This window comes from Elgaria multicarinata, chromosome 4 (genome assembly GCF_023053635.1).
Source record: "Elgaria multicarinata webbii isolate HBS135686 ecotype San Diego chromosome 4, rElgMul1.1.pri, whole genome shotgun sequence".
NCBI lineage: Eukaryota > Metazoa > Chordata > Lepidosauria > Squamata > Anguidae > Elgaria > Elgaria multicarinata.
In genome coordinates, this window is record NC_086174.1 from 48378450 (window position 1) to 48405858 (window position 27409).

General features: G+C 46.1%; 2 protein-coding genes across 3 annotated transcripts in view; both read right to left on the reverse strand.

The window, feature by feature from the left end:
• Positions 1–11046, reverse strand: part of CAPN11 (calpain 11) — a 61269-nt gene extending 50223 nt beyond the window's left edge. Inside the window, exon 1 of the mRNA XM_063124216.1 lies at positions 11029–11046. The gene's annotated coding sequence lies outside the window, so the exon portion shown is untranslated. The remainder of the gene's footprint in view (positions 1–11028) is intronic.
• A 9880-nt stretch (positions 11047–20926) lies between these two features.
• TMEM63B (transmembrane protein 63B) overlaps positions 20927–27409 on the reverse strand; it is a 90321-nt gene continuing 83838 nt past the window's right edge. Inside the window, exons 21-24 of one of the 2 annotated variants that reach the window (XM_063124218.1) lie at positions 26936–27103; positions 25432–25547; positions 23762–23845; positions 20927–22074 (exon numbers count right to left, since the gene is read on the reverse strand). In XM_063124218.1, coding sequence (XP_062980288.1) covers positions 21910–22074; positions 23762–23845; positions 25432–25547; positions 26936–27103 — 533 coding nt within the window. In that variant the 3' untranslated portion in view covers positions 20927–21909. Of the gene's footprint in view, positions 22078–23761; positions 23846–25431; positions 25548–26935; positions 27104–27409 lie in introns of both variants that reach the window. The other variant, XM_063124217.1, reaches the window with a different exon arrangement.

Here is a 27409-nt window from a genome sequence, read left to right on the forward strand (position 1 = left end):
AAAGGCATCACATGCCAGCTGGGAATGATGGGAGTTGCAGTCAAACACTCATGGGGGTCATCATGTCAGGGAAAGCTGCTCCAGACCCATCAGAATACAAATTATTAGAAGGATAAATGCACACATTACATCAGAAGAGGCTAAACAGAAACTATTAGTCACCAAACACTGCTCCATTAAGTCCATAAAAGGTGAGCAGTTTTGGGTATTAAGATCCCCCAAGTGAGATTTTTCCACTGATACCTCCAAAGTCTACTTGGCTGTCTCTACAGAAGAACAATGGCTATGACATATATCTCATGCAAACTTGTGCTTGGCCAAAGAAATGGAGGTTTCTCTGCAAAAAGAAGTAAGTTTGCAAAACAAACCAAGAATTGTAACTGGTTAGCCCAACTTTCCCCAACCTGGCAACCTCCAGATGTTCCAGACTACAGTCCCCACAATCCCTGACTATTAGCTATGCTGGCTGGGAATGATGGGAGTTGCAGTCCAACACATCTGGAGGTTTTCCAGGTTGGAGAAGGCCATGTTAACCCATCAATACAGGAGGAAAATGGGTGCCCTTATATGTAGCAAAGAAAGAGGGTCCCAGAGAGAGGCCTTATCTTCCCTTGCCCTCCCCAAACTGCCTTAGGATCACAACCCGCATCACCTGAAAACAGCACGGACAGCTGCCAAGTAGCCTAGCAAATAATGAAGAGGAAAGCAGGAAAACAATGCTGGTCTTTCTGTTCTTTTGTCCTCCTAGCAGGGCATCTCACCCACAATCTCACTGCAGAAGGCAGAGTCACCCCTGGGTGTTACGGCAGGCTGGCCTTTAAGCAGTCTTCTCCAGATTTCACAATTTCTTAAGAAATCCACCTTCCCCTTCTACCCCAGGGCAGTTCCCACTAGTTCATGTTTTGACACTGTCCACCCTCCTCCAGAGGGCTGTACATCAGCTAGATCCCACCCAGATCTGCTACCAGCCATGAAGACTAGGGGTTAAAAAGAGTACAAGGTCCAATTGGAGGGAGACTGGCCCAGAACTGTCTTCTTGGGAAAATACATATTTCGTCCAATCCATTTCACTTCTGTTGGGTTGCAGGCCTGCTGTGGATGTACCTTCTAATAGTAACCTGTTCACACGTTTTTTCCATTGTAAACTTCTTCATTGTGATCTAAACTGAAACAAAAAGAAAAGTTAAAAATAAGAATAAATAATATTATACTTGAGATCAATCTCAAGTAACAAGCAGCCTCTTATGGAAATTTTGCATTATTTTCACTAACTCCCCCTGCTCCTAAATTGATGCCTCAATACATATTCTTGTTCAAAAGGTTGTAAAATATCACCTCTGAAAGTTTTAGCACTGCAACTTAAAGTGCAAGTTTGAAATGAGAGTGACATAGTGCATCTTGTTGACTTCTCAGACAAATTGGTAGGAATAAAACCTTAATATCTTGACAAAGGTTGCTCCAAGAAAAGATTGATACGGACCTATTTTGTAGCAAATTCTATACTTTTTAATTTTGTACTGAGACAACTTTTCTGTGAGATTAAAATAATAGTTATTGTGAGAAAACAGAATTTTGGGTGCCATTTTCCAAGATGGCTGTCATTATGATGATTTCCCAAGACACCCCTATATCTAATTTTAATCTACATGGTAATAAATACGATGATGCCAAATTTCACACTTGTATCACAATGTGCATTATTTCAATGCTAAGATGCTCTAGTAGTGAGTGACAATCTAATCAGATGGAGATGGCTATAATTTAGATACACAGTAGCGTGCATTGGGTTTCCTAGGTGTACATGGCCCAGGTGTCTCAGTTTCCTCTTACTTTCCTTGAACTAAGAGTCTACCTTCCTGTTTCTGCCTGCACTGGTTCAAAAGTAACTGTTTTCTAAAGAAAGTGTTCTGTCAGTCTAATCTGTATGTCCAGGAAATGCTTGTGTAGTGACTCTACCTTGTTTGAAAGACTTTTTCCTTATGGTAATTTGAATTTGGCTACTACATGCTCTATTTAAAACAAAACAAACCTAAATTAATCGAAATATGATTTATTTTTAAATATATGGTCAGGATGGCCATTTTAGTATAAGATAGTGCATGTCATGTTCCCATTCCCTACTGCAACTAAACCTGTAACCAAGGTTAAGGCCATACCTAGACGGGGCTTTATCCCAGGGCGATCCCACCCTTGCCCCGGAATATCACCCTCCTCTTTAGGCCCGCTTTTTCCATGGTCTCAGGCTGAGCCTGAGACCACGGAACATGTGGCCGGGCGCCAAGGTTTGTCCCGGCTCCTTGTGATTCCTCGCGAGGAACCTGGACCCGCGCATAGGGCACAGCACTCCTCAGGAGCACTGCGCCCATGGGGGGTGGGGTGGGGTGAGCAGGGGAAGTAATTATTTTTTAAAAAATCACTTACTTTTGCGCACAAGCATTCATGTGCTGCTATCCCTTTAAGAAAAAAGAAAAGAAAATGGCGGGAGCGACGCCTCTCCCTCTGAGGTCGTTGCACGCTGTGTGTGTACTGACGGGGAGATCTCACAATAAAAATAGTGCGGGATCGTCACCCCTCCACCCTGCTAGACCGCTAGATCTAGCTAAGGCCTAAGTATGAGTTAATGGAAATAATCACATATTCTTTCTTGGTTTACTCCCTGTTGCCTCTGCTTTCTCTCTCCTTCCTGTGCATCAAATTTTAGATTATAAACTCCACAGAGCAGCGACCTGTATACTTGTACTCTGTAAAGTGTCAAGTAGAGGGGGCAGGAGTAAACAACCAAAGAATATATGATTGTTTCTGTTAACACATACTGAGGCTCGGTTCTGTTCCCCTGCTCTGTTTGTTTATTTATTTATTCACTGCATTTGTATCCCACCTTTTTCCCCTTCCAAGGAACACTGTCTTGAGAGGGTTTTACCCTTTTAAAGGTAGCCTAAAATAATTTTAAATAAATAAAATATACACTGATACAGAATATTGTACAGAAAAACTAAATATAAATAATGTTTGATCTGTTTTGACAGCATCCTGTAAGGTTGAAATGTAACAACAAATACACTTAAAGCACACAGGATTTTTCTTTCCATTTTAATAATGAATGCAACCAAGAGCTCCATCACACCAGTGATGTGCCACTCTCGCCATACCTGGTATGTGTTTTTGCAGCGCGGTACTCACATGATGTTGTCCCTGTCCTGTGCTCATCTCGCCTCTTCCCCTCCCTTTTCTGTCTTATTTTGGAGTGGGGAAAGTCTAGGGTTTCCCCTCCATTGCGCAATAAAGCCACTCCTTCCTCCCGTGTATTGCTGTCCTTGCGCTATATAGGACCATCCCATTTTTTGTTGGGGTATGTGTGTCATAGGGTGGTCTTGCTGACAAAAGAGGAGGACAGTGAGGTTCTCCACTCAACTGCTCAACCATGAAGGCAGAGTGAGGCCGCCACTGGCCATGCCCGGAACTCAGTCCCATTCAACTCTATGGTTCTTACTCCTGAGTAGGCATGTCTAGGTTTCCTGACCAGAGCAATGTCGGCTTCCTGTTGCCATCCCAACATTGACCACAAACTTCTCCAAAAACTAATTCTAATACTTTCTCTTCTCTTATATTGTTTAATATTTTCATTTATTATTTATTTTATTTATTTATTACATTTTTATACCGCCCAATAGCCGAAGCTCTCTGGGCGGTTCACAAAAATATGATCTTAGGAGAAAGCATAGTGTGTTATTTTGCGCAGTTTCAGGATGCCGTACTATTGTATTTGCGCAGAAATAAAAAAAAATATGTAGAATATATTAAAAACAATTAACTGCAAGGGGAAGGAGAACGTAGGGGGCGGGGTGGGAGATTTCACCAATACAGTAATGATTTAGGTGAAAAGATACATGAGCTGAAATAGCGCAACAATGCACAGATGTGAAAATGCCCAGCACTGGACTCGCTAAGGAAACGGAGGGGGAAACCAAGGCCTCAAAGCAGGGAAAAAAGGTGTAATGGAGCCCCAAGAATGGGCATTTAAACCTTGCCAAGAAATGCCTCCTTTCACCCCTACCCAGAAATGTGAAATGATGTTCTTATTAATTTTTAACCATCTGATTTTGAGAGAGCGAATGCTTTTGGTTGCTGCTCCTCTAAGGGCGCCATCCTATGTACTTTTAGACAGGAAAAAAGTCCTAAATCCCCAGCATGGGCTTGCCTTGATGGCTGAGCAATAGGAAGATCGGGTCAGGATGTTTCCATGCTTCTCTAAAATGATCATCCATCCATATATAGTCATGTAGTGCAATTCTATACATGTTTATTTTGAAGTAAGTCCCACTGAGTTCAATGGGATCTACTCACAATGTAGGGTGCTTCCAGACAGAAGGGTTCCTATTGTTACCAGTCAAAAGGCATGTGCAGCTATTCCATCCCCTAAAGGGCTTTTTGTGGAAAGAAAAAGACAGAAGCAGCAGTAAGGAAACACAGGAGGGTTAGAGTGAAAGACGAACCCCTGTAAAATTCTGCAAATCAGGGAGGGAAATTGCATGATAAAAGCCCCATCTTGAGAACCACCCTAAGTGTGCATGGAATTGCCACCTGTGCTGCATACTGCTGTTTAGGAGAGGAGCACGTCATTCAGTCCCATTGTCTTTCCACTGTTCTCATCCCAGTTCAATTTGCAGTGTGTGTGTATTACACACACACAGGGAAAGCAAACACTGAAAAATGTGGTTGGGTGAGCCTGGCCTGGAAACTCTCCCTCCCTGTTTGTTTAAAGTCACCTGAATCTCCCCTTTTATTTATTTTCCTTGTTGTATTTGAGCAGATGAATGCATAGTGCCTGGTTACAGGCACAATAGAGATGGCAAAAGTAGAGGAGAGGGCGGAGCAGCAGGAAAGGAGAGAAGGTCGCTGGCATCACAGAGGCAGGTTTAGCTGGGACTGTTTTGTTTACATGTCATGCTTCCAGAGCTGGCTTGGTAGGATTTGGTATATGCCGTGTGGTATCAAACCATGCTGGCTGGGGATGATAGGAGTTGTAGTCCAACACTCCTGGCAGGCAACACATGGTGGTGAGCCCCTTGCTCAGTTGGGCCCCCAATTACCAGCCATTTACATTCTTTGCCTGAGAAAGGATGTGGCCAGGCCAGGCATACAGACTATTTTGGGCCCTTACCCAGCCCAGGTTTTTTTTTGCAGCCATCAGATAAAAAAGTTCACTTGGAGAAGGAGGGAGGGAAGGAGGCTGGCATACTTTTAGGGATGAGACGGGGTGGGGGCGGACGGAGACAGAGGCATGCATATATGCTACCCCAGTGGTCTAGAGGGGTGCCTTGCCATCCATCCTTTTCAGGCAGACTTGGGCCAGATCTACACGTCGTTGCGAAGGCGCTTGCGTGCGTCTGGAGTTGAAATGTCTCCACGACAATTGGCCATATTTTGTTGATGGATAACTTTTTAGCACTGGCTGAATTGGACTTTCTTCTTGAGACTGTGCAATGTCACTTGGACCAGGGAACTTTTTTCTTCTTCAAAGGGAGGCATTAACTCAACCCCTAAACCAGCATCTGGCAACTCTGAAACACTTTCGTCTTCAGAAGTACCTATTTCAGAAATATCAGACTAACTACTATTGCCAGATAATTCCTCCTCCCAGTGAAGTTCTGGTTAGTCTTTCTGAAGAATCCTGTGGTTCTGTGACGTTGGACCAGTCAAGTTCTGGTTCAAGTTAGTCTTTCTGAAGAACCCTGAGCTTCTGTGACGTCAGAACTTTTCCTGAGTTTTGCTTGGCTTGTGAAATAGTAGTCTAAAGATCCAAAAGACTATGTTTTTGAAGATGATGCTCCTGATGAAGCTGAGTGTTTTTTTTATTACAATTCATTGCCTTTGTAATATGTAATAAAAGAAATAAGAGGCATCAGGGCTGGTGCTACCATAGAGGCCACTCAGGCAGCCGCCTAGAGCGCCAAGCTAAGAGGGGCGCCGGGCACAGCGCAGCACTCACACGCGTTGGCTGTGAGCCAGCCTGGCCCGAGGATTCAGCTGGGCCTGGGCGGGCAAGATGGTGCCCCGCACCCGCCCAGCCGAAGCGAAGCCAGGGACGCTGGGGTGGGGGTGGGCAGCTCCACGTTTGGACTTTCAGAATGCGCCTGGAAGAGAGAGAGAATGTAGGGGTGCATGGGGTCTTTGAGTGAATGCATGTGTTCATGCGTGTGTTTGTTTGGAGTGAGTGATGCTGAGTGTGTGTGTGTGCGCGTGTGTGAGTTGGGGGGGATGATTTGGAGGTGATATTCCTATTAAATAATGCATTTTAGACCCATAGACGTTCCTTTCCAATGTATTTGCTATAATTGGCAGGACGTATTTTTATTTTTATTTATTTATTTATCATATTTATACCCCGCTCCTCAGCCAAAAAAGGCTCTCAGAGCGGCTTACACTTAGCAAAAAAGACAGTCCCTGCCCTCAGGCTTACAGTCTAATAAAGACATGACACACAAGGAACAGGAGTTCAGGAGGGAGGGAGGGGGGAGGAGATAGAGAGAGAGTGCAACAGGAGCAGGCCCTGATGTTTCTTCTGCCTGCTCCTGTCCCCTTGCTCTTTCTTCTTCCCCACAGGGCCATGATGACAGTTTGCCCTGTGGGGGGTGGGGGAAGAGTCCAACAGGAGCAGGCCATGGTGTTTCTTCTGCCTGCTCCTGTCCCCTTGCTCTTTCTTCTTCCCCACAGGGCCATGATGACAGTTTGCCCTGTGGGGGTGGGGGAAGAGTCCAACAGGAGCAGGCCATGATGTTTCTTCTACCTGCTCCTGTCCCCTTGCTCTTTCTTCTTCTTTCTTGCACTTTAAAATAAATTTAGCAGTTTCAAGTTCTGTGCTTCTTATTTTTTCCAGGAACATATGTTCTTAAAAATCAAAGTTGGCATTTTTGGGGTGGGTGGGTGAAAGTAGCTCACCTTGCCTAGGGCGCAAAATAGTCTGGCACTGGCCCCGAGAGGCATTGAATATGGTGGGATTAACTGATAGGTAAACATTCGTCGGCTTGCACTGTGAGTAGATTCTCCCCAACCCTCATTACTGTCCTAATTCTCTGAGGAGGAGAAAGGAAGATATGGAGAAGGTACAGATTAATTCTTTCCTCCCCCTCTCATTTTTCCTGGCCTACTGTAATGAGAAAAAAGGAAGAGATCCATGGAATAAGCAGATTAATTTTTCCAAGGGTGTTCTTCTAGCTGGCTGGCTGCTGGTACTGGAGTATAGTTTGGAGAACTGCCAAGAATAAGTTTAGGCATCAAGGGTTTTAAGTGTGATGCAGTTATGAGTGCCCCCACCCCAAACCTCAGTTACCTGACCCTAATTGGTGGGGCAGAAAGTGGGTTCACTGGAGGCAGAGCCAAGGGGATCACTTCCCTCCCAGAAACCTCTCCAGAATAACACAGAGAAAGCAGTTTGTAGCTGAGCCCACTTATTGAAGCAAGGGAAGGTGAGAAAGGAAGAAGCCCATTTCATACACAGGCAAACTGAGGCAGCAGGCAAATAAGAGTCAATTACTACAAGACACACACACACACACACACACACACACACACACACACACACAGAGTTTGGGTTACATAACTGCAGCATAGTATGTTCCCAGAACCAATAGAGAGCATGCTTTTTTAAGAGTCTTAGAAAAACATAATTTATCCAGGATATGTCACAACACAGAGAAAGGCATTTATAGACAAGCTGACTTCTCCAACATTTAAATTAAAGGGAGATGGGAGACCAGGAAACTCATTTCAGGCATAGACAAACTGAGGTAGCAGGCGAATAAGAGTCAATCACTGCACATGAGAGAGTTTGCGTTACATAATCACATGTTTAAGGGGAAAATGTGCCCCATCAAACAGGAGGGATTTAGCCAGGAATATGTATTAACTTGCACCACGAAAACGAAAGAACTGATTTTTTTAAAAAAGCACATGTTCACAATATAATTGAGCTGAATTATACAGCAAAACAAAATGGATTCTAGGCCCAAACACACACACAAGAATTTCTTAATCTGCAAATCACCCACCCACCAAGCCCAAATAGATTTTTACACAACATGGCAGAACAGACTTAAATGCATTCCCTATTCAGTCACAACCCCATGAAAAGATTTTTCCATGAATCTATTGGGCTCTGATGGGAATGGGTTTTGTTAAAACAAAAGTATTTGTGCTGAGGGAAATGCCCCAACACTGCAGGAAAATGATCTCCTACCTGCCCAGAAATGAGCAAAGGAGATCAGCAACCACCACCAGCAAGAAACATTTTAAAAAATAGCAATAAGATCATACTATGATGAAGATGATAGTGATATTCTTGAAGCTGCCTGCCCTCACTCCACCCCGGCCCTGTTCAGACTGAGCTGGCCAGATAGACAAAGGTTAAACAGTAAAACTTTAGCAGAACTGTTATACACTGGAGAAAACAGGCTGATACCAAAAAGCAACATGCAAAAACCAAACCAAAACAAAAAACCCACCACCCAAAACAAAATAAAGGAAGACAGTGTGCTGACCATTAAAAACCCCAAAAAGCTTTTTGCAACTAGCACAGAAATATTCTACAAACTAGATTCAATTCACAAAAAGGCAAAAGTGGGGTAAATAAAATGTTCCTCAGTGCAGAAGGTTTGAATAGTGTGTTGAGCATTTTCCTAATAAACAATATTAGGAGGTGTTTTTATAACTGTCTTAAGGGAATGAAATAAGGTATCAGTAACTTAAAAAAAAGAAGGAGAATCTTTCAAAACATACTTAATTTAAATGGGACGCAGTTGGTAGCGGTGGGGAAAGCACCTCTGGAACTGGATCAAACCCTCACCCCCACTGCCGCTGCCTTCTTGGCCATCCCAGAATGCAAGTAATTATAACAGGAGTCCAGAAACTGGGGTGGCAAGCTCCTTGTTTGGGGGGGGGGCACTTGCCCCACCTAGAGCTGCCACTGCTCTCAGTGTGGGCTCATCTTCTTCTGAGGGCCCTCATGCTCTTCAATAACATTGCTACCACCTGTTTGCTTGCCAGAGAGAGAGTTGGTATATAAGTAGTAGCGGCAGCTGACTACCCATGTCTTCTTTCCACTCCATTCTGCACTTCAACAGACATTTCAGCCAATTCTCATTAGGCTGATTTGTGGGGGATGGGGTTACTCCTTCAGGTTTCCCCCGTTATTTCTTTTTCCCTACTTCTGCAAACTTTGGGGATTCTCCAAGCATTCTGATACCTTCCTTTTGTTTTTCAGCAGCCTCATTTTTGCTTTATAGCTGCCATAATCCAACACTTGAGTTCACAGTATATACCAGCGTTCCCCAACCTGGTGCATCCAGACAAGTCAGACTGCAACTCCCATCAGTGGCAATTGATTGGGGATGATGGGAGTTGTAGTTCAACACATCTGGAGGGTGCCAGGTTGGGGAAGGCTGGTATATACTATAATTGTTCAGCATGTCAGACTAGGACCAAAGATAGACTTGGAGTCAAATCCTTCTTTAGCCATGAAGCTCACTGGGTGACTTTCCCAGATAATTGTGTATGTATCGTCGTCATTGGTGGGCACTACCCAATAGTATCCATCCATGACAGTTACACTAACTGCATACAACTCTGCACAGATTTCACTTTGAGTGGTGGTACAATCCTATGCATGTTTAGACAAAAAAAAAAAAAAAAAGGCCTACAACTCCCAGCAGCCCTCCTTTTCCGCCTAAACATGCATAGGATTGTGCCTTTAATGATATTCAGAGCTCAACAGCAAAAATGAAAGTGTGTTGGCCTGGATGAAAGAGATCAAGAGCACTCACACAGCTCTTCGATACATTATGGATGTGACATTGAGCTATCTATCAGTTGTGCAGCTAAGGGAGGACCCGAAATCTAGGGCCTCCATGAATGACCACCCAGAAAGTGGCAGGTGATAGGGGGGCAGTGGCAAAGAAGACCAGCATCCACACCTGAGCTGACTCTGCTTGTCACATCATCCTCTGGTCTTTTTTTTTAAAAAAATTTTTTGTCAGGAAGACTGCCAGCCAGGCATGTACATGGTTTACAGATGCTCATTTTATTATTTTTACTTTTAAAATATATTATTATTCTATAACAAAATGGTGCTTATTCCCAAGTAAATGTGTTTAGTGTCAGGGCAGCACAAGGAGAATCTATTTTATTCCTGTGGCCATGTTGGTGTTAAGTTTTCAGTGAGTTTAAAATGCGAAACTGCGCATACTCAGAGCTGGCAAACAGTGTTCTGTTTGTTTGTTTTACAAGAGCCCAACATATTAGGAAAGTAGCTACGGTTGTAAAGCACAGAATAGGGACAGGAAAGATAAAAGTTAGTCGTGTGCTTCACAACTAAAATAATACACACAGACGTTTAAAGAAGCACCCCAGGGTCTAAATTGACCAAGCTCCACCACACCACTAGCATCTCCCGCGGTGGTGATGGCAGTGAGGAGCAGGCTTTGAGGAAAAAGGGAGAGCTCAATCCAAAAGCAAAAGAAACTTCTGCGCCTTTAAGAGCCCAGCCGCCGCCTCCCCTTATTCAAGAAGCAGAGTCGATGGCGTCTTCCTGGAATCTCAGCCCCTTCTCTGAGTCAGGCTTCAGCTATGCCGGCGACGGACCGGCAGCTGCCACACCCTGATCCAGTGGGGGCTGGTGGCTCTGATTTCGGGTGTGTGAGAATCCATTTTGGGTTTCAGTCAGAACCAACTAGAACTCAAAAGGAGATATCCAAGGTGCCGAACCCTAGCTCTAAACTAGGGCCGGAACTCCTTCAGAGTTCTGGCTGGTTCTGATTGAAACCCAGAATGGATTTACAACCCCACCGAAATTGGAGCCACCAGCCTTCACTGCCTAGAGAGCGTAACGGGGCGGAGGAAGTCGTTGTCGCTCCGGGTTCAGATGCCCCTGGGACTTAGCCCCGGACCTGATTTTGTTCTTTTTATCCACAATACTGGGATAGGGGCTGATACGTTTAAAGCAATATGCCACACTAGCTCTGAACAATCTCATACCGGGGATGATAGGAGTTGTAATCCAACCCCATCTGGAGGGCAACAGTTTAGGGGAGTCCGGTACAGGCCTTCCATGTTTAGTGGGAGGAGCCTTGACTTACAGGGAAGCTTGAGCTCTACTCCGACGTCTTTAATTCTAGAAACTGAGCACCGCCGGGCAGCCTCGTCATGGATGATGACTCAGCCAGCAATCGAACAAGAGCGGTGACTCCGCAGGGCTTCCTTGATTGGTCCGTAACCAGCTTCTGCTTGGGCCAATAAAGAGAAGTGCTGCGCCGCCCTGCCCTGCCCGAGCTGCGGGCGTGCAGGGAAAACGGGCCCGGAGCGCCAGCAGCTGCTAGAACTAATCACAGTTGTGCACAACTCCCGCGCGCCCGCTGCTGGCAGACCCCGCGCGTTTCTGTGACCCGCGGTTGCACAATCCCTCCTGGGACTGAAAGTAGGTAAGAATTGGGCTCCCTTGTTGACACACGCTTTCAAGCAAGCAATGAAATACAGGTGTACCGTCGGCATTTTTATTTTAAAACCTTTAAGGGTTTGTTTTTTTGTTGCTTCCTTCTGCTCTGAAACTTCAAGAAGGATAGCGCTGTTGGCAGGCGATGACGTGGGTCCCAGTTTACGAAAAACGTTTGGCATAATTTATTAGTCTCTACGGGATGCTTTGCTGGTCCTCTGTCGCAGAAAACCAGCGGCCTTTCAGCGCCTTGAGGACGTAACAAATTCTTTATGGCAGTGGCAGGGAACCCCTTGGCCCTCTAGACGATGTTGTACCCCAAACCATATCAGCCCCAAACAACATGGCCAATGGCTGGGGATTATGGGAATTGTAGTCAAACAACATTGGGAGGGCCACAGGATTCCCACCCCGTATTATGCACAAGCTTTTGTGGGCTAGGACTTGGATGAAGGTGGGCTATCACAAGAAGGTTACAAATGGAAAACAGTGAAGTTAGGATACTGCCACCCCCAATAAAACCCCGTTTTTAAAGTAGGAAGGAAAGGAAAGGAACCTCTCCTGCGAGCACTTGAGTCATTGCTAACTCCTAGAGGGATGCCTGCTTTCGCTGACGTTTTCTTGGCAGACTTTGTAGCGGGGTGGTTTGCCATTGCCTTCCCCAGTCGCAGTTTCCTTTCCCCCAGCTAGCTGGGTACTCATTTTACCGACTTCGGAAGGATGGAAGGCTGAGTCGATCTGAGCCGGCTGCCTGAGAACCAGCTTCCGCTGGGATCGAACTCAGGTGGTGGGGAGAGTTTCGGCTGCAGTAACTGCTGCTTACCACTCTGCGCCACACAAGGCTCTTTTAAGGTAGGACAATTGCGCAAAAAAGCCTCACCTGGAAGCACCCTTAATCTTCAAGGTACTACAAAACTCTTTGTTCTTTCATCTGCTCTGCATTATTTTGATTATAAATAAATCATCTGATCTTTTACTATTTTGAAATTGTTTTTGTTATACTGTTTTATTTCATCTGCCATTAGCCACTTTGTCTGCACCATGGAGAAAGGGGAGACAGAATTTCTATTAAATAAATACAAGGAATGAATTTCAGCAAGTGTAGATGGTGCAGTACCAGGGGAAAAGCTAGTAAGGGCTGTGGCACTTTTGAGACTTTTGTGTTGGTTTATTATGACAAGTGGCCATATATGCAGTGGTCTTCTTTGACAATTATTTGAAGGGGAAGGGCAGCAGCTGTATATCTATGATCATTCCTCCATGTCTGTCTCTGCCTGCATCTGCATCACTTTTATTTAATTTGTATTCATTTGTAACACGACAGAACAAGAAAACAGCTAACACAGTAGGATGTTGTATGGCAAAGATTATTAGACATTCAAAATGAACAGAGGATGTGTCAGAACAATTTCAAATCAATTCAGTGACCACATTTGTTAACCCACAGCGTCCCATTTGGGATCAGTGGCTTCATTGCATCACCCATTCTGATCTGGGCAGAGGAGAGATACTGATGTCAATTTCAGAGTTTGTTAGAAGTTAAAGGTCATCCTCGGGGGTCCTTCTCCGTGAACCCCTGGAAAGGAAGTGAGGAAGGTGGCTACAAGAAGGAGGGCCTTCTCTGCTGTGGCACCACGGCTGTGGAATGAGCTCCCTAAGGAGGTTCGCCTGGCACTTACACTACATTCTTTCAGTCTATAAATTAATTTTAACTTTGCTGTTTTAAATTTGTATTTCTGCACTGCTGCTGATTTTATCCTGGTTGTGCTTTTATATTGTATTTTATATCATGTTTTTATACTGTTGTTTTATACTTTGAATGGTTTTAATTTTTGTGAACCACCCAGTGAGCTTTGGCTATTGGGTGATATAAAAATGCAATAAATAAATAAATAATCATACGCACGGCTTTGTAAAGATAAGACTCTAAAGCATTTTTGCAGTTCAACATGTGTGTTCATAATATTCCAGAGGTCCCGTCTGTTACACTGTGGCTAGACAAAGAAGTAAAAGCCAGGACGGGGTTAAGAAGAGGCAGGTCAGTGCACACTGGACCAGGTTTGGTGCTTAATTCCCCCACCACACATACACAACTTGCCCTTCAAAGGAGGGCAGTGAGGATAATCAGGGTCTGGAAACATAGCCCTATGAGGAGAGACTGAAAGAACTGGGCATGTTTAGCCTGGAGAAGGGAAGACTGAGGGGAGACATGATAGCACTCTTCAAATACTTAAAAGGTTGACACAGAGGAGGGCCAGGATCTCTTCTCGATCCTCCCAGAGCGCAGGACACAGAATAATGGGCTCAAGTTACAGGAAGCCAGATTCCAGCTGGATGTCAGGAAAAACTTCCTGACTGTTAGAGCAATAGGACAATGGAACCAGTTACCTAGGGAGGTTGTGGGCTCTCCCACCCTAGAGGCATTCAAGAGGCAGCTGGACAACCATCTGTCAGGGATGCCTTAAGATGGATTCCTGCATTGAGCAGGGGGTTGGACTCGATGGCCTTATAGGCCCCTTCCAACTCTACTATTCTATGAACCTATGATCTCCAGGTAAGGTTGGAAATACTGTCAGTGTTGACAGTACTGAGCTAGATGGACCAATGGTCAGAACTCAGAATGGCAGCTTCCTATGTAATTGGATCAGTGCTAGAGGAGAGCCCCCCCTTCTTCACCCTGTACTGTTTTCTGTAGTTGCTATGTGACTCATGAAGAAAACTTTTCATACCTGTTCATGGGGCTCCTTTGCTGTGAATATTTTGCTTAAGAAATACAAAATAGATGAAGACCTTGTATTTGCAGCTGGATCTGCTGTCCAAAGGTTATGCAAATTTGACAATTTACATAGAATTCTTTACCAGTCAGAATCACTTTACCGCTTAATTCTTTTGCCTGCACAGACCATAAAGCTAAATAACAGTAAGAGGCTGGATCCCTCTCCTCCCTTCCTCCCCTTTTATCAGCAAAGAAAGAAACGTATTGACTTCTTTAATGTGGATTTCCCCCCACAAGAATGAACAAATGGAAATATTCTCTTCTTCCTTATATTAATGCTCATCAGCTCAGAAGGCAGGGCAACGGGTTAATCATTTGGAGAGCACCAACTGTTCCACTTTAAAGAGTGATTGTCATGCTAGGTTAACAAGATTGTAGTGTTGGTGTTTTTTAAGGAGCTTTTAAAAGCATGCCCCTCCCCTGCCACTATCAAATTAGCCGACAGAAGATAGCATTTAACCCTATTCTGTGCATCTAATGACATTCTGTGCACCCATCATAATAGGAGTTGCAACACTGGGGCGGGGCAGGGGGGATATCCCCAATATTAGAAAGAGTTGTCTGTATCACTGGTGACGCAAGTGTGAACATATTAAATGGTACTCTGGCCACCTAATGAGAAGACAGGATACCCTGGAGAAGATGCTGATGCTAGGGAAAGTGGAAGGCAAAAGGAAGAGGGGCCGACCAAGGGCAAGATGGATGGATGATATTCTGGAGGTGACAGACTTGACCTTGGGGAAGCTAGGGGTGGCAACGGCCGACAGAAAGCTCTGGTGTGGGCTGGTCCATGAAGTCACGAAGAGTCGGAAGCGACTGAACGAATAAACAACAAACTAGAGAGTCAGGTCTGTTTAAATCAGGGGTGGGCAATTTGTGGCCTTCCAGATGTTTTGGCTTACAACTCATAAGAAGAGCCATACTAGATCAGACCAAGGGTCCATCTATTCCATCACTCTGTTCACACAGTGGCCAACCATCTGTCGACCAGGAGCCCACAAGCAGGACATGAGTGCAAAAGCACCCTCTCAACCATCATTCTTCACCACTGACTAAGTAGACAAGGGCCAATTCAGTTTTGGGCTAAAACTTCTAGAGGGTTACAAGCTACCCATCCTTAGTTTAAATGTTTATTTTCCATCACTGCTCTCCAAGATGTGATGGCTACTAGCCTAGATAAAGCTGAATGTATCTGTGTGGGTTTGTATGTCCAGAAATGTTTACCAACTTCTAGATTAGCTACAGACTTGAAATTTGGGGTGCTGATAGGTCTCCCTGTACAATGTACCCAAAAAATCCTAAACCCCAATTTTTTGTGGCTTAACTATTTTTAAACAATTTAAAACAAATCCTACACTGACACCTACAACTCCCAGCAACTGTTGAAGGACTGCCTCTCAGAGGACAGAGCCACCTGCTCTCTGCTGAAGGCATGCTGGGAAGTGTAGGAATTTCAGAGACCTCAGGGGATCATGCATGGCCACATGGGCGATTGCCCAAGATCTCTGAAATGGCTACACATCCCAGCATGCCTTGCCCGGAGCTACCCACATCCACTGAGACATTTCCCCCCCACTCCTCAGCGATGTTACTCCTTGAGAGAGCAGCAAAGAGCAGAGGGAAACAGATTCATGTTATTTGGGGGCCCAAGCAACGCTGGGAATATCTGCTAGTAAATAATAAGGTAGACCCCATTTGATCTAGGGCAGTCCTGGCAACTGGTGGCCCAGGAACGACTACAACCTCTGAGGGATGTCTTTCTAGCCGTTAGGTCGGCCCTTAAATGCAAGCCTTCCTTTATCAATTTTTCCCAAACCAGAGCACAGGGCTCGTTGACTGTCTCCAATCCAGTGTCAACAGGATCAGAGATTTAGACAGATTCTTTTCTTAATGCCCTTAGCTGCTCACTCCTGTGCACAAGTCAAGATGCATGCAAATCGGAAGTGCTAGGGTGCAAAAGAGGAGCTGTCCGTCAAAGCCTCTATGGCTGTTCCTGCTGGGGAACTGGGAGGCAAGAGCCCTTTGTGTGTATCTCAGTCCATGCGGGAGTGTGTCAGCATTGCTGGTCCTTCGTTTCTTGCTCAGTTTTAAAAATGGCCTGTTGAAAATGGGTTGTCAACCATAAATTCAGTTTCTTGTGCTCTTAATTGTTGATGTTAACCTTGAAATAGTATGCTCAAAATGCAAGGAGGAAATTTTAAAGTAGAACAGATGGGAATGAATTAAAGATCCAAAATGCTTCTCCCCCCCCCCATACAGCTATTTTTTCATACTATAACTTTCTCCCCTTTTAATGTTTTTGTTTGTTTCAATGAAGGGTCAATTTCATTGCCATCTCATTCAGATCCAACCAGAGCAGCCTTATTACACAGCAACAAACACCGACAGTAATGGCACAAGTGGAGGAAAATTGTGCTGTTTCCGCAGCTAATATAGGTCTGGAGCCTGATAAACTTTCTGCCTCTATAGCCAATTCAGTCTTCGTGAAGCTTCTCCCAGGAACCCAGTCCATTGTCTGCTGTGATGATTTAAAAGCATGATACAGGCACTTCTCCAGTTGGATTAGAGGCTGTGTAGTCTTAAACATGAAGCAAGGACAGGCATCCTGAGGCATGGATTTTAACTTGTTTTGGCAAAGTGAGGAAATAACACCTCTTTCCTAGATGCTCTCCTTTTCACCAGTTCATCAGTGCAGGCTACACAGTGAGAATTTTAGGCAGGATGGACTGAAATTAACAAAATTTGTCTCTCTGGTGATGGCTTTCATGTGGATGTTCCATGTCTATTTCATATTAAGCAGACACACAGATTCCTTCCCTGCATGGAGTCATGGGTGTGAGTGTCTATTTTACTAAACATATTTCCTTCCCATTGAGCTTCCATCCATTCTGTGATTATGGCATGTAGACCCAGGCGCCTCCCTTCCTGGTAACCTTTTTCTATTCAATTCCTGTGCTACCAATCTCTTAGACCAGTGGTTCTCAACCTTCCTAATGCCGCGACCCTTTAATACAGTTCCTCATGTTGTGGTGACCCCCAACCATAAAATTATTTTCGTTCTTCTCTACACGATCCATTGTCATGGGATGGTTTGCTAATGAAAATAATACATAACAATAGCTTTAATAATGCAAAAGATGATACATGACATAGTTCAGTCAATACAGTTTCTAAACCATCAGAAATATGTGTTTTCCGATGGTCTTAGGCGACCCCTGTGAAGGGGTCATTCGACCCCCAAAGGGGTCCCGACCCACAGGTTGAGAACCGCTGTCTTAGACCAAACATTATATCTGTTTCTTCACGCCTCCTTCCATTTGTTTTGGCAGCATCTTATCTTTGGAGCTCATTACCTGAAGATATTCATTTGATCTAGTCTCTTCCAGTCTATGTTTCCCACCCAAGATTTTCACATGTCTGTTCCACTTGATGGCATTGTTTTAGTATAGCGTTTGTCTTCCTCCATCAGCTTCCTGTTTCCTTAAATGTCTGTAATTTAGATCAAAGGTGTTTATTGTACTTATTCATTCTTTTTTTAATATTGTGCAGTGCCTGGTTTTTGTTTTGGTGCTTAAAAAATATTTTTAAAAACACCCTCAAATAGCCTTTTGTATGGACATCTCTGAACAGGGGTGTTGCTTGACCTGCCCCAGACCCAAATCTATTTCCCAGAGCTCCAAATAACTATTAATGTCAATGGAAGGCTTTTTGTAGCTTAAATGCTACATACGGCATTTTTTTCTCCTTCTATGCACTCAGTTTCTTCAAACTATTGCAAAGTAATCATAATTGAGGACGAATTAAATAATTCAAGAACTTGAGATTATTTGGATAAGAAATCAACTGGCTTGCTTTGCCTTCAGTGGACATTTAAATAAATCTTAGTAATTATTTCCAGGTTTGCATATGTAGCTGTAAATTAGCATATGGAGATTGCTGTCTGTAGGGCCTGGGCCCCAAATTTCTTAAATGCCTAGCAACACCCCTGGCTCTTGAGATAATCACTCTGGTGATGATGGAGAGCTAGCAAAAATGTCTATGTTGCAATGAGGTCCCCCCTGTTCTCCTTTACATCTGTACAGTTATTAAGCTCTCAGTGTTGGATCAAGACCAGTACAATAGTGGTATTAAGGGAGGAGTGGTTCCCAGGGATCTGCCAATATAGTTCTTTGTATGCAAGATCTTATCCCAGTCTTCCTTGAACTATACATATAGCTGAGCACATTCTAGCCTTGCCATTGGGGCTGTCACACAACACATTCAGTGTTTGAGTGTGAGTTGTTGTTGAAACATGGATTGTTTGTTGAACCGTGGGCTAGCATGTTGTCTGAACCCAGGACATTTTCTGCAGGGTAGCTCATTAACTATGCAGTCTAACTTGTTAATCACCCTGAACAACCCAACAACAAACGATGGGTTTTCAAGATTGCTTCTTTGAGAAAATCAGCCACATTGCATGGTTAACATGCCACCCTGCAGAAAATGTCTTGGGTTCAGACAACACACTAACCCATGGTTCAAGAACAATCCACTCTCAACCACTAAGTGTGGGTTAGTGTGTTGTATGAACAGCCCTATTATCTGCTAACACCCATTTTTGCAAGTAGCAGGCTGACTTGTCCGTCCCCCCTTGCCCGTCCCCCAATGACACTGCCCCCACACAACGCACACATGGGAGAGACTAGAAATATGATAAGTTCCTTTTTTTGTCTTTTTTACACAAATATGTACAGGGTATTATACACATCTCTACACAGACACAGTGCCAGTTAGAACACAGCTCCCTGCAAGAATGGGGAGGGCACCGATGGTCCACACCCAACGCAGCCATTCACTGCCAGCGTTGGCCAGCCCTGCACTGCAGCTGTACGTACAGAGAGATCAGAGCCATCCCAAGTTGAGGCCATGGGGCTGATGCAGGGAGGGCAGTAGTGGCTGGGCTTAGGAATCCGGTGCCGAGGGGGACCAGTACGGATACGGACAGGCAACCCTGGCATGGGACACACACAATTTCTAGACAGTATCAGAGAGACATCCCGGAACAAACAATTAAAATAAAATCCACGTGCATTTCAGCAGCAGTGTGGTGGCGACAATGATGTTGGGAGAAGAATGAGGAACCTTCTAAACCAGGCTTGCCCAGACTGGGACCTTCCAGATGCATTGGATTGCCACCCCCATAATTCCCATTGGCTGGGAATTATGGGAGTGGCAGTCCAACGCGTCTGGAGGGTCCCCAGTTGGGCACGGCTGCTATAAATACAGGCTCCAGCATCCCTTCCCACCAACTCCTAGACAACGCCACAAAAGAAAGCCCACCACAAGCTGTGGCCCGGCTCCCAAGGGTGAATCGGGCTCTTCAAACTTTCATGTTTCCTCCTGGAAGGGAGTGTGAAGTCCAGCTCCTTCTCCCCATTTTCTGGGGTTCCTGGTCAAGAAGCATCAAGCGATAGGGTGGTATTCCGGACTGGTCATAACTCAGTCCATCTTGACTGAGCCTCATCATCCTGTGCGTCAGCTTCCCTGCTTTTACCATGTGTGTGTGTGTCTGTGTGTCGGCCGCTCCGCAGCCCTGCCCAGCTTTCAAGATTGAGGCTTGGTTCATCGACATCACAAAAATGCTTCGAGCCCCTGGCTGGAAGGACAAAGACAGCTCATGACAGCCACACATGCCACCACTTGGAGGTAGGTGGTCCTCTGCTTCTTCTACATCACACTTGTGGCATCCCCTTCAAGGGCAGCTTCTGCCAGGCAAGGAACAGTGCAGCGGAGAGGGAGGGGATGCAAAAATTAGGACGGTGAAGCAGCAGCAGCAGGGCTTTTCGGGACTGGGTAAGAGAAGGCATTCAGCTCAAGAAGAGTCCATTCACCCCAGGGGTCCTTAGCAGAAGCCAAGGTCTCTCCAGAAGTGAAAGAGGGATGAGCGCTTGCCCATCTCCCCTAAAAGCCAAGCCAAAGAGTGGGGCATTGACGTCAAGACCCCCAGCCTCAACTGTGTCCCCTTCTGTTGGCCCTTTCCCTGGGAGGCTGAAAGTACTTTCCCAAATGGATGCATTGAATCCACAGGAATGGATTCTATGACCACCTCTGGCTCCTGCCGATCTTAACAGAAACAACCCAAAAAGAAAAAAAGGAAGAAATAAAAAAAGAAATAAAAAGGACTTATTAGTTGAACTCTGGGGCGCCCCTCCCCCGCCCCCAAGCTTCTGTGCAAATGATGCCAACGCAATGGTGGGACGCTGGGAGTTTGCACCCCCCCCTTCCAGGGAAAGCTCAGGAGATGGCGGCACCTCGAGCCAAAAGGCCGTTCCTTGGTGTCGCACGCAAGGCAGTAGGGTTGGCAAAACCCACGCGGAGCTGCCCATTGCGAAATGCACGGGAGGACCCGTGCTGGACTTGGGAGGCAAAGCTGAGCGAGCCCGAAAGCTTCACAGCACCTGGGCTTCCGTGGCCTCTCCCTTTCTGTTGCAAACTTTAGAAAAGCCAACCCTTTTCTTCTCCACCGCCTCTCTAGAAATCAGACGGGACAAGAGAGTGTTTGGGTTTTAGTCAGTATTAAAGATAAAACAAATGTGCAAAAAGCGCTGCAGAGCCCAAATTGCACCGCGTCCCAGGTTTGAGACCCCTGACGTCGCTTAACATGGGCTACTAGGGTTTGTTTGGGGTGGGTGGTGGGTGGGAGGGGACAAATGGGAGAGAAGTACTGCCAGCCTGGATAGGACAATCATCCCGCTAATCCTCTGCACTCCCCTCGCCCTGCAAGGGGCTTTTCTGCCTCCACTGGAGCTGCGTTGCCACTGGCAGCCTCTGTCGCCGGGGAGCACTCTCCAGTTGCAGCTTTGATGGGGCAGCGTTGACGGCAGCAGGGCCCTTTCCCATTCCATCCCTCTAGCTCTACACTGTGTAGAGAGGCAGCTTTCCCTGCAGAGACAGAGCGGCCGACCGCAGGTGTCGCAGGGCTGCCTCTCGGGCACCGGAGATGAAACGTTTTGCCGAAGCACAAGCATGTCGAAGATTTATACACAGGTTTTTAAAAACAGCTCCGCTAGGCCAGAATCACCGATTCCTGCCAGGTTCAAAGCCACCCAGTCTTAGTTTGGAAGTCCAGTACCTTGATTAAAGCTCAGTTCTCTTTTAAATCTAATACGTTATTAGTGTTCGTGATCCTAGATAAGGGACAGGAGAACGGGGGAGGACGTGCTCCCTAGAGGAGGAGGAGGAGGAGACTCTTGCCGCTAGGAAGCATCCAGGCTTCGGTTGTCCTTTGCTTCTCCTCCGGCCCTGTCCCAATGGAGGGGCAAGGTCCTTTCCCCCCACTCCATCTTGGGCTTGTAAGGTTTCAGGAGGGTAGGTAGCTTGTAAGAGAAATTCCCCTCCCGTCCCGAGGGAGGAGGATAGAGAGAGAACTGGGTTAGGAAAGACGGGGGATGGAGGTCCGATGGATAGGTCTCTCCCCACCTTGGAATGAGCAACAAATGCAGCAGCCAGGTGGGTGGGAAGGAGCGGTGGTTGGTGCCTGCCCGTTCGTCCACTTCCTTGGTCTTGCTCTCTATCACTCACTCGCTCACTCACACATACACAGACACACAGTGCGCGGCGGCCTCGGCAGCTCACGGGACTCCCTTGCCCCCCTCTGGCATTCCCCGCATCCCTAATGGTGGATCTCGTTCTCTATCAGGCTGTCCTCGCACGACTGGAAATCCGTATCGTTAATGCCATTGGGGTTGATGAGCTCCTCGTCTTGGGACCCCTGTTCTTCGGACTCGGCCGCGTCGCCCTCCGGTGAAGCATCTTGCAGCACTTGGGCAATGTACTTCTGCTGTGGAATGGATATATAAAACAAAAATAATAATAATAATGGACTGGTTAGTCCTCTCTCCATCTGGGTGGGTGGGAACCCTGGCAGCAGAGCATGATGGGATACTGCCATGCAGCTGGGAGCCTGAGAGCAGTCATGCTGGCACAGAAATGGAAGTCTGTAAAGGTCGCACCCCTTAAAGGTGGCCAAAACCAGTTTAAAATAAATACATAAATAAAGATTGTGTAGAATAGCTGTCTTACAGCATGATGTGGGAAGGAAAAAAAAGGGGGGGGGGTTGTATGATTCCAGAGCTTAGGTTTAAAGGGAAACGTTGTTTACAGTATTGAGATATAGCCCTTGGCTTCTTGTTTAATACTAATGGAGAACTCTAACTTTATGGAAATCTCAAGGCATTCAGCAGGAGAAACACACTTCCTGCAGGTTGTGGGGGGGCGGGGGAATGCCTGCACTGAGGAGCTCCACAGCTGGGTTCTGTTGTTCTGCCTTGAGCCTTAGCACCAGAAATCCTGGTTCTGTTCTTGTTTAGCAAGCCCATAGGAAGCCACTGTGACCTCCCGTTCCATAGGCCCCTGCTTATTCAGAAACCATTGTAAGAGGCCCTCGATAAAATGCCCCCTCACAGTAGGACTCTAGCAGCCATTAAAATCTTGGGTTCATCTGCAACCGCTAGGTCTACTCCAGCAAGTTCTCCCGGGGTGGCTCCTCATCTATCAATGTGAATCACAACGAACTAGATGTGTTTGTCTAGACAAAAACAAACACTCCGGTCCACTGATCCTTTCCAGGGAAAAGAGCTCTGATGTACCAGTAGACCACCATTCACTTCAACGGAAGATCCAGCCCCATGCACGCAAAGTAATGGGCAAGAGGACCTTCTTCCTCCATTGGGCAGCAAATGGGGAAACCATTTCATGCAGAAGCTCAGTTTGTGCACGTGGGCCTTTGGATCCGAGCAAAAGACTGTCAAGAACCGTGCACAACTACATGTTGTGTAAACAGATGGCAATAACCTATCTTCTATATTTTTTGCAAAATCAACCAATCTTGTGTTCAAGTTTAAAAAAGAAAAGAAAAGCCAATATAGTTAGGATTTTGCCAAGCTTCTGGAAGCCATGTGAGAAGCCCTATTGTGCTCCCCATGGCCTGACGGCTGCCGTTAACATGTGCGCCCCATGGCATGACTGCACTGCCTGTTCATGGGCAATTTGGACCTCCAGGGGCTTGGGGTGCAGGGAAGGCGCATACCACAAAGCCTCCAATGAATTCATATTCCCCTTCCACCTAAACACTCATTGGCGTGGGGGAGATGACAGGCCCAGCTCTTTCTGCAGCCCTCGCAGCACATGCCAATGCGTTAGAGCTAGAAAGCGAAAGAGAAAGGGGGGCACTGACCAGTCTGGTTTCACTGTCCAGCTGAGAGACAGAGGCAGAACGTGAACAAACAGCATTGGGAAGGGCTGGGGGTGGGGAATGAGGTTGCAGGTCCATCATCTCAGGTAGGGCCAGGGACAGAGAAGTCTGTTTCCTGTCCAGGCTCCTTGGATGCTGCCCGAGTATAGCCAAAAGGGTGGGAGTCTGACAAGAAATCTGCAAAGGCCTCTCCCTCCTCCCAAAACTCGGACATAAGAGGACACAGAACATCTGGCGAGGCAGAAGGCAAGCGGAGGAGCTGGAGACTCACAGCTGATTTAGGAGCTGGTGGGTGGTTGGCGGCAGGCCGCCCGTTTTCCCTCCCGTCCACAGCATCCACCTCTGCATGGTCAATCTGGAAGAGAAAGGCAGCGCATGAAAACAAACAGCAGTGGCAGCAATGGCTAGTTCCACCCCTGACTACTCTGCGGGAACGTTTCTGCAGAATTCAGCCTCATTGTGAGGGTGACAAAATCTGTGTGTGTGTGTGTGTGTGTGTGTGTGTGTGTAGCATGGGAGTTCCAATGTGCTCTTAACCTCCCCTACAAGAACATTCTCAAGGGCTGATTTCCAAATGACTACATCACTGTGGCAGCCACTTGTTCATTTTGGAGCTCTTCACACAACACACTAACTCACACTCAGTGGTTGAGTGTGGGTTGTTGTTGAACCGTGGGTTAGTGTGTTGTCTGAAGCCAGGACATTTTCTGCAGGGTGGCTTGTAAGCCATGCAGTATGGTTTGTTAAACATGCTGAACAACCCAACAACAAACCATGGCTTCTCAAGGTGGCTTGTTCAAGAAAATAAGCCACACTGCATGGTTAACAAGACACCCTGTGGAAAATATCCTGGGTTCAGACAACACACTAACTCATTGTTGAACAAACAACCCATGGTTCAACAACAACCCACACTCACTGAGTGTGGGGTACTGTGTTGTGCGAACCCAGCCAGTTTCTTCTTCTTACATAGCTTCTGTAATTCATGGAGGATATGGCTATTAATGGCTACTAGTCCTTATGGCTACATGCTACTTCCAGTGTCAGAGGCAGCATGCCCATGTACACCAGTTGTTGGGGAAAACAACCCGGGTGGTGCTTATTGCCCTTATGTCCTACGTTTGGGTTTCTACAGGCACTGTGGTTGGCCACTATGTGGACAGAATGGTCTGATCGAGCATGGCTCTTCTTATGTTCTTACACAATGAAAGAACCACATAGGTGGGTTTTCATGGTAACATTGTCCTCCATGGAGACTGGGCAACTTTCATGTGGGTAGGTACCATCTATCATTTGCCCTCCCAAGATTGTTCCTTTGTGCATGCATGACTGAAGTGGCCTGGGAGGAAGCCATGGGGAAGCAGCTCTCCCTCTTTTGTAGCAACTGCAGGTGGCAGGCCCAGGAAGACCAATATGGAGTCCACTTTGTACACAATGCTTTTCCAGTTGTGCGTCCACATGGCAAGACAATGGGCCTGTTCAGAAGACACCTTAAACCACGGCTTTAACCATGGTGGTTAAGCCAGAAAGCCAGGCCGCGTTCAGAAGACACCCTTAAACCACGGCTTTAACCACAGTGAATAAGGCTTTTTTGCTTTATTCACCATGGTTAAAGCTATGGTTTAAGGTGTCTTCTGAACAGGGCCAGAGAAGTGCATATTCTTTATATATGAAGAGTGTACACAAGTGTACATGGGACTTTTCTCCATCTCTCTGGGGTGGGGTGGGCAACTTGTGCCACTCCAGGTGTTGCTGGACTAGCCAACATAGCCAATGGTGAGGGAAGATGGGTGTTGCAGTCCAACAACATCTATAGGGCCACCTGCTGCCCACCCCTGCTCTAGGAAAGCATGTGAAGCAGCTTTTAGGGGTAGTGATCTCAACCTAATCCCAAGGCTACCTTAAAATGCCCCATCCCTCAAATATATTTGAGTGCATTACCTTGTAATTGTGAGCACTGAGGTATTTGAAGTGTCCAAAGCAGACATGACACAAGCAGATCACGATGGTGATGACAAGAACCACAAAGGTAAACATGGATGTGAGAGCCAGGAACCCTGAGGAAGGCAAGAGGACACGGTCAAGGCTGTGAACAAGCCATACCTCATCTGCCTTTCCCTCTGCTCTCCAGGGCTCTACTTTCGCCCTCAGACTGTGTCACTCTAGGTGCTGTCCTGAAGGTGATCTACCTCACTTTTCTGCTCCTGAAATAGTACTCACCCTCAGCGAGGTGTTGTATTTCTCTCTCTCTCTCTCTTTCCCCTCTGCCCCTCATTCATTCATATATATTAATTTCATTTCTCTACTGCTCAATAACCAAAGATCTCTGGGTGTTCATAACATAAAATATAAAATATGGAAGCTTAAAACTGGAATATAGAAGTTCAACCAGAATAAAACTCAGTAACAATAGAGATTTAAAACAGCAGAAAATACAGATTTAAAACAGCAGAACTAAAAGACTAGGATGCTAAAACACTGGGAAAATAAAAAGGTCTTAGCCTAGTGCTGAAAGGAGTAAAAAGTATGCACCAGGTGAAGCTGTCTAGGGCACTTATTCCACAGCCGGGGTGCCACTGCAGAAAAGGCCCTCCTCCTGGTAGCCACCTGCCTCACTTCCATTGGCAGGGGCTCATGGAGAAGGACCCCTGAAGATGATCTTAGGGTCCGAGCAGGTACATATGGGAGGAGGCGATCCTTCAGATAACCTGGCCCAAGCTGTTTAGGGCTTTGAACGTTAATTCAAACTTCACACTCTCACACTAACTCCATCAGCAATGAAGGGACCATGGTTGTTGGGTGTCCTCTTACACTACCAGAAGTGATGTTTCATGGGCAGAAGCTGCTTGTAGATGTATGCAAATTGCTTTGTATCAACTTATACAAATGGGAACAAAATGGACACGGCAGCCCCAGAAAAGAGGATGGATGATGGCAAACAGGCAGTAGCAGCAGATCTCAGATCTCTTTTGCCCTCATCCTTCCTGTGCTTGCTACACAAAGGCCTGTGGTCAAGAACAGGGGTAGGCCAGCTGGTGCCCCACACAAAAAAAATGTTTGGGACTACCATATTTCCCTGACCACTGGCCATGTTGGCTGGGGCTTATGGAAGCTGGAGTCCACCAGATTGCCTACCCCTGTGCTAGAATAATAGAAGAAGGATTTCAGGGCCTTCAGATCACCCCCGGTTTGGGGGAAGGCTGCTCTACAATAACATCATTAATCAGTTCCTTTAACTGCACTTCGTAATGCTCAGAGGGGTTTCCCCAAATCTACCCTGCTCGTGGAGGAGCTCAGCATGTTGCTCAAACCCTGGACGATTGGCTGCCTCTGTGAAAGCCGTTATGCATTGTAAAGACAGATGTGAACAAACCAGGCTGGGCATTAAAAGTAAAAATGCACTAACGAAGCAGCCAGAAATCTGATCCCTGTACACATGACTCACCTGTGCGCACGGTAGAGAAGAAGAGGAGCCAAAAGAGGCAGAGGATAGGTGCTGCCACTACCTGGTTCACAGCCCCCGAATGGATCTTCTTATCCAACTTTGCTGGCAGGTAAGCATAATAGAGGTTGTACCTGTCCACCAGGTGCTTCAGCAGCATGTACATCAGACCTAACGGGATAAAGGAGAGGAAAATCAGCTGGAATCTTGGTTGAACAGCAGGTGAGGGGCCAAAGCACAGGTTTGTGGGGTTAGGTAGCTTCCTCTTCTCTGGAAGGATCATAGCTGAAGTAATTGCCTACGTAGCCCCAACATTGCTAGGTCACTAAAATGAGTTCTTCAGCTTCCAGTAGGCAAAGAACCAGGAACTAGGGGGGCTTGTAATTTATTTATTTCATTTATTTGATAGATTTGTATACTGCTGATCTGGCAAATGCCCCCCGAGAGGTTTTCAGTCATAGAACCAAACAATAACAA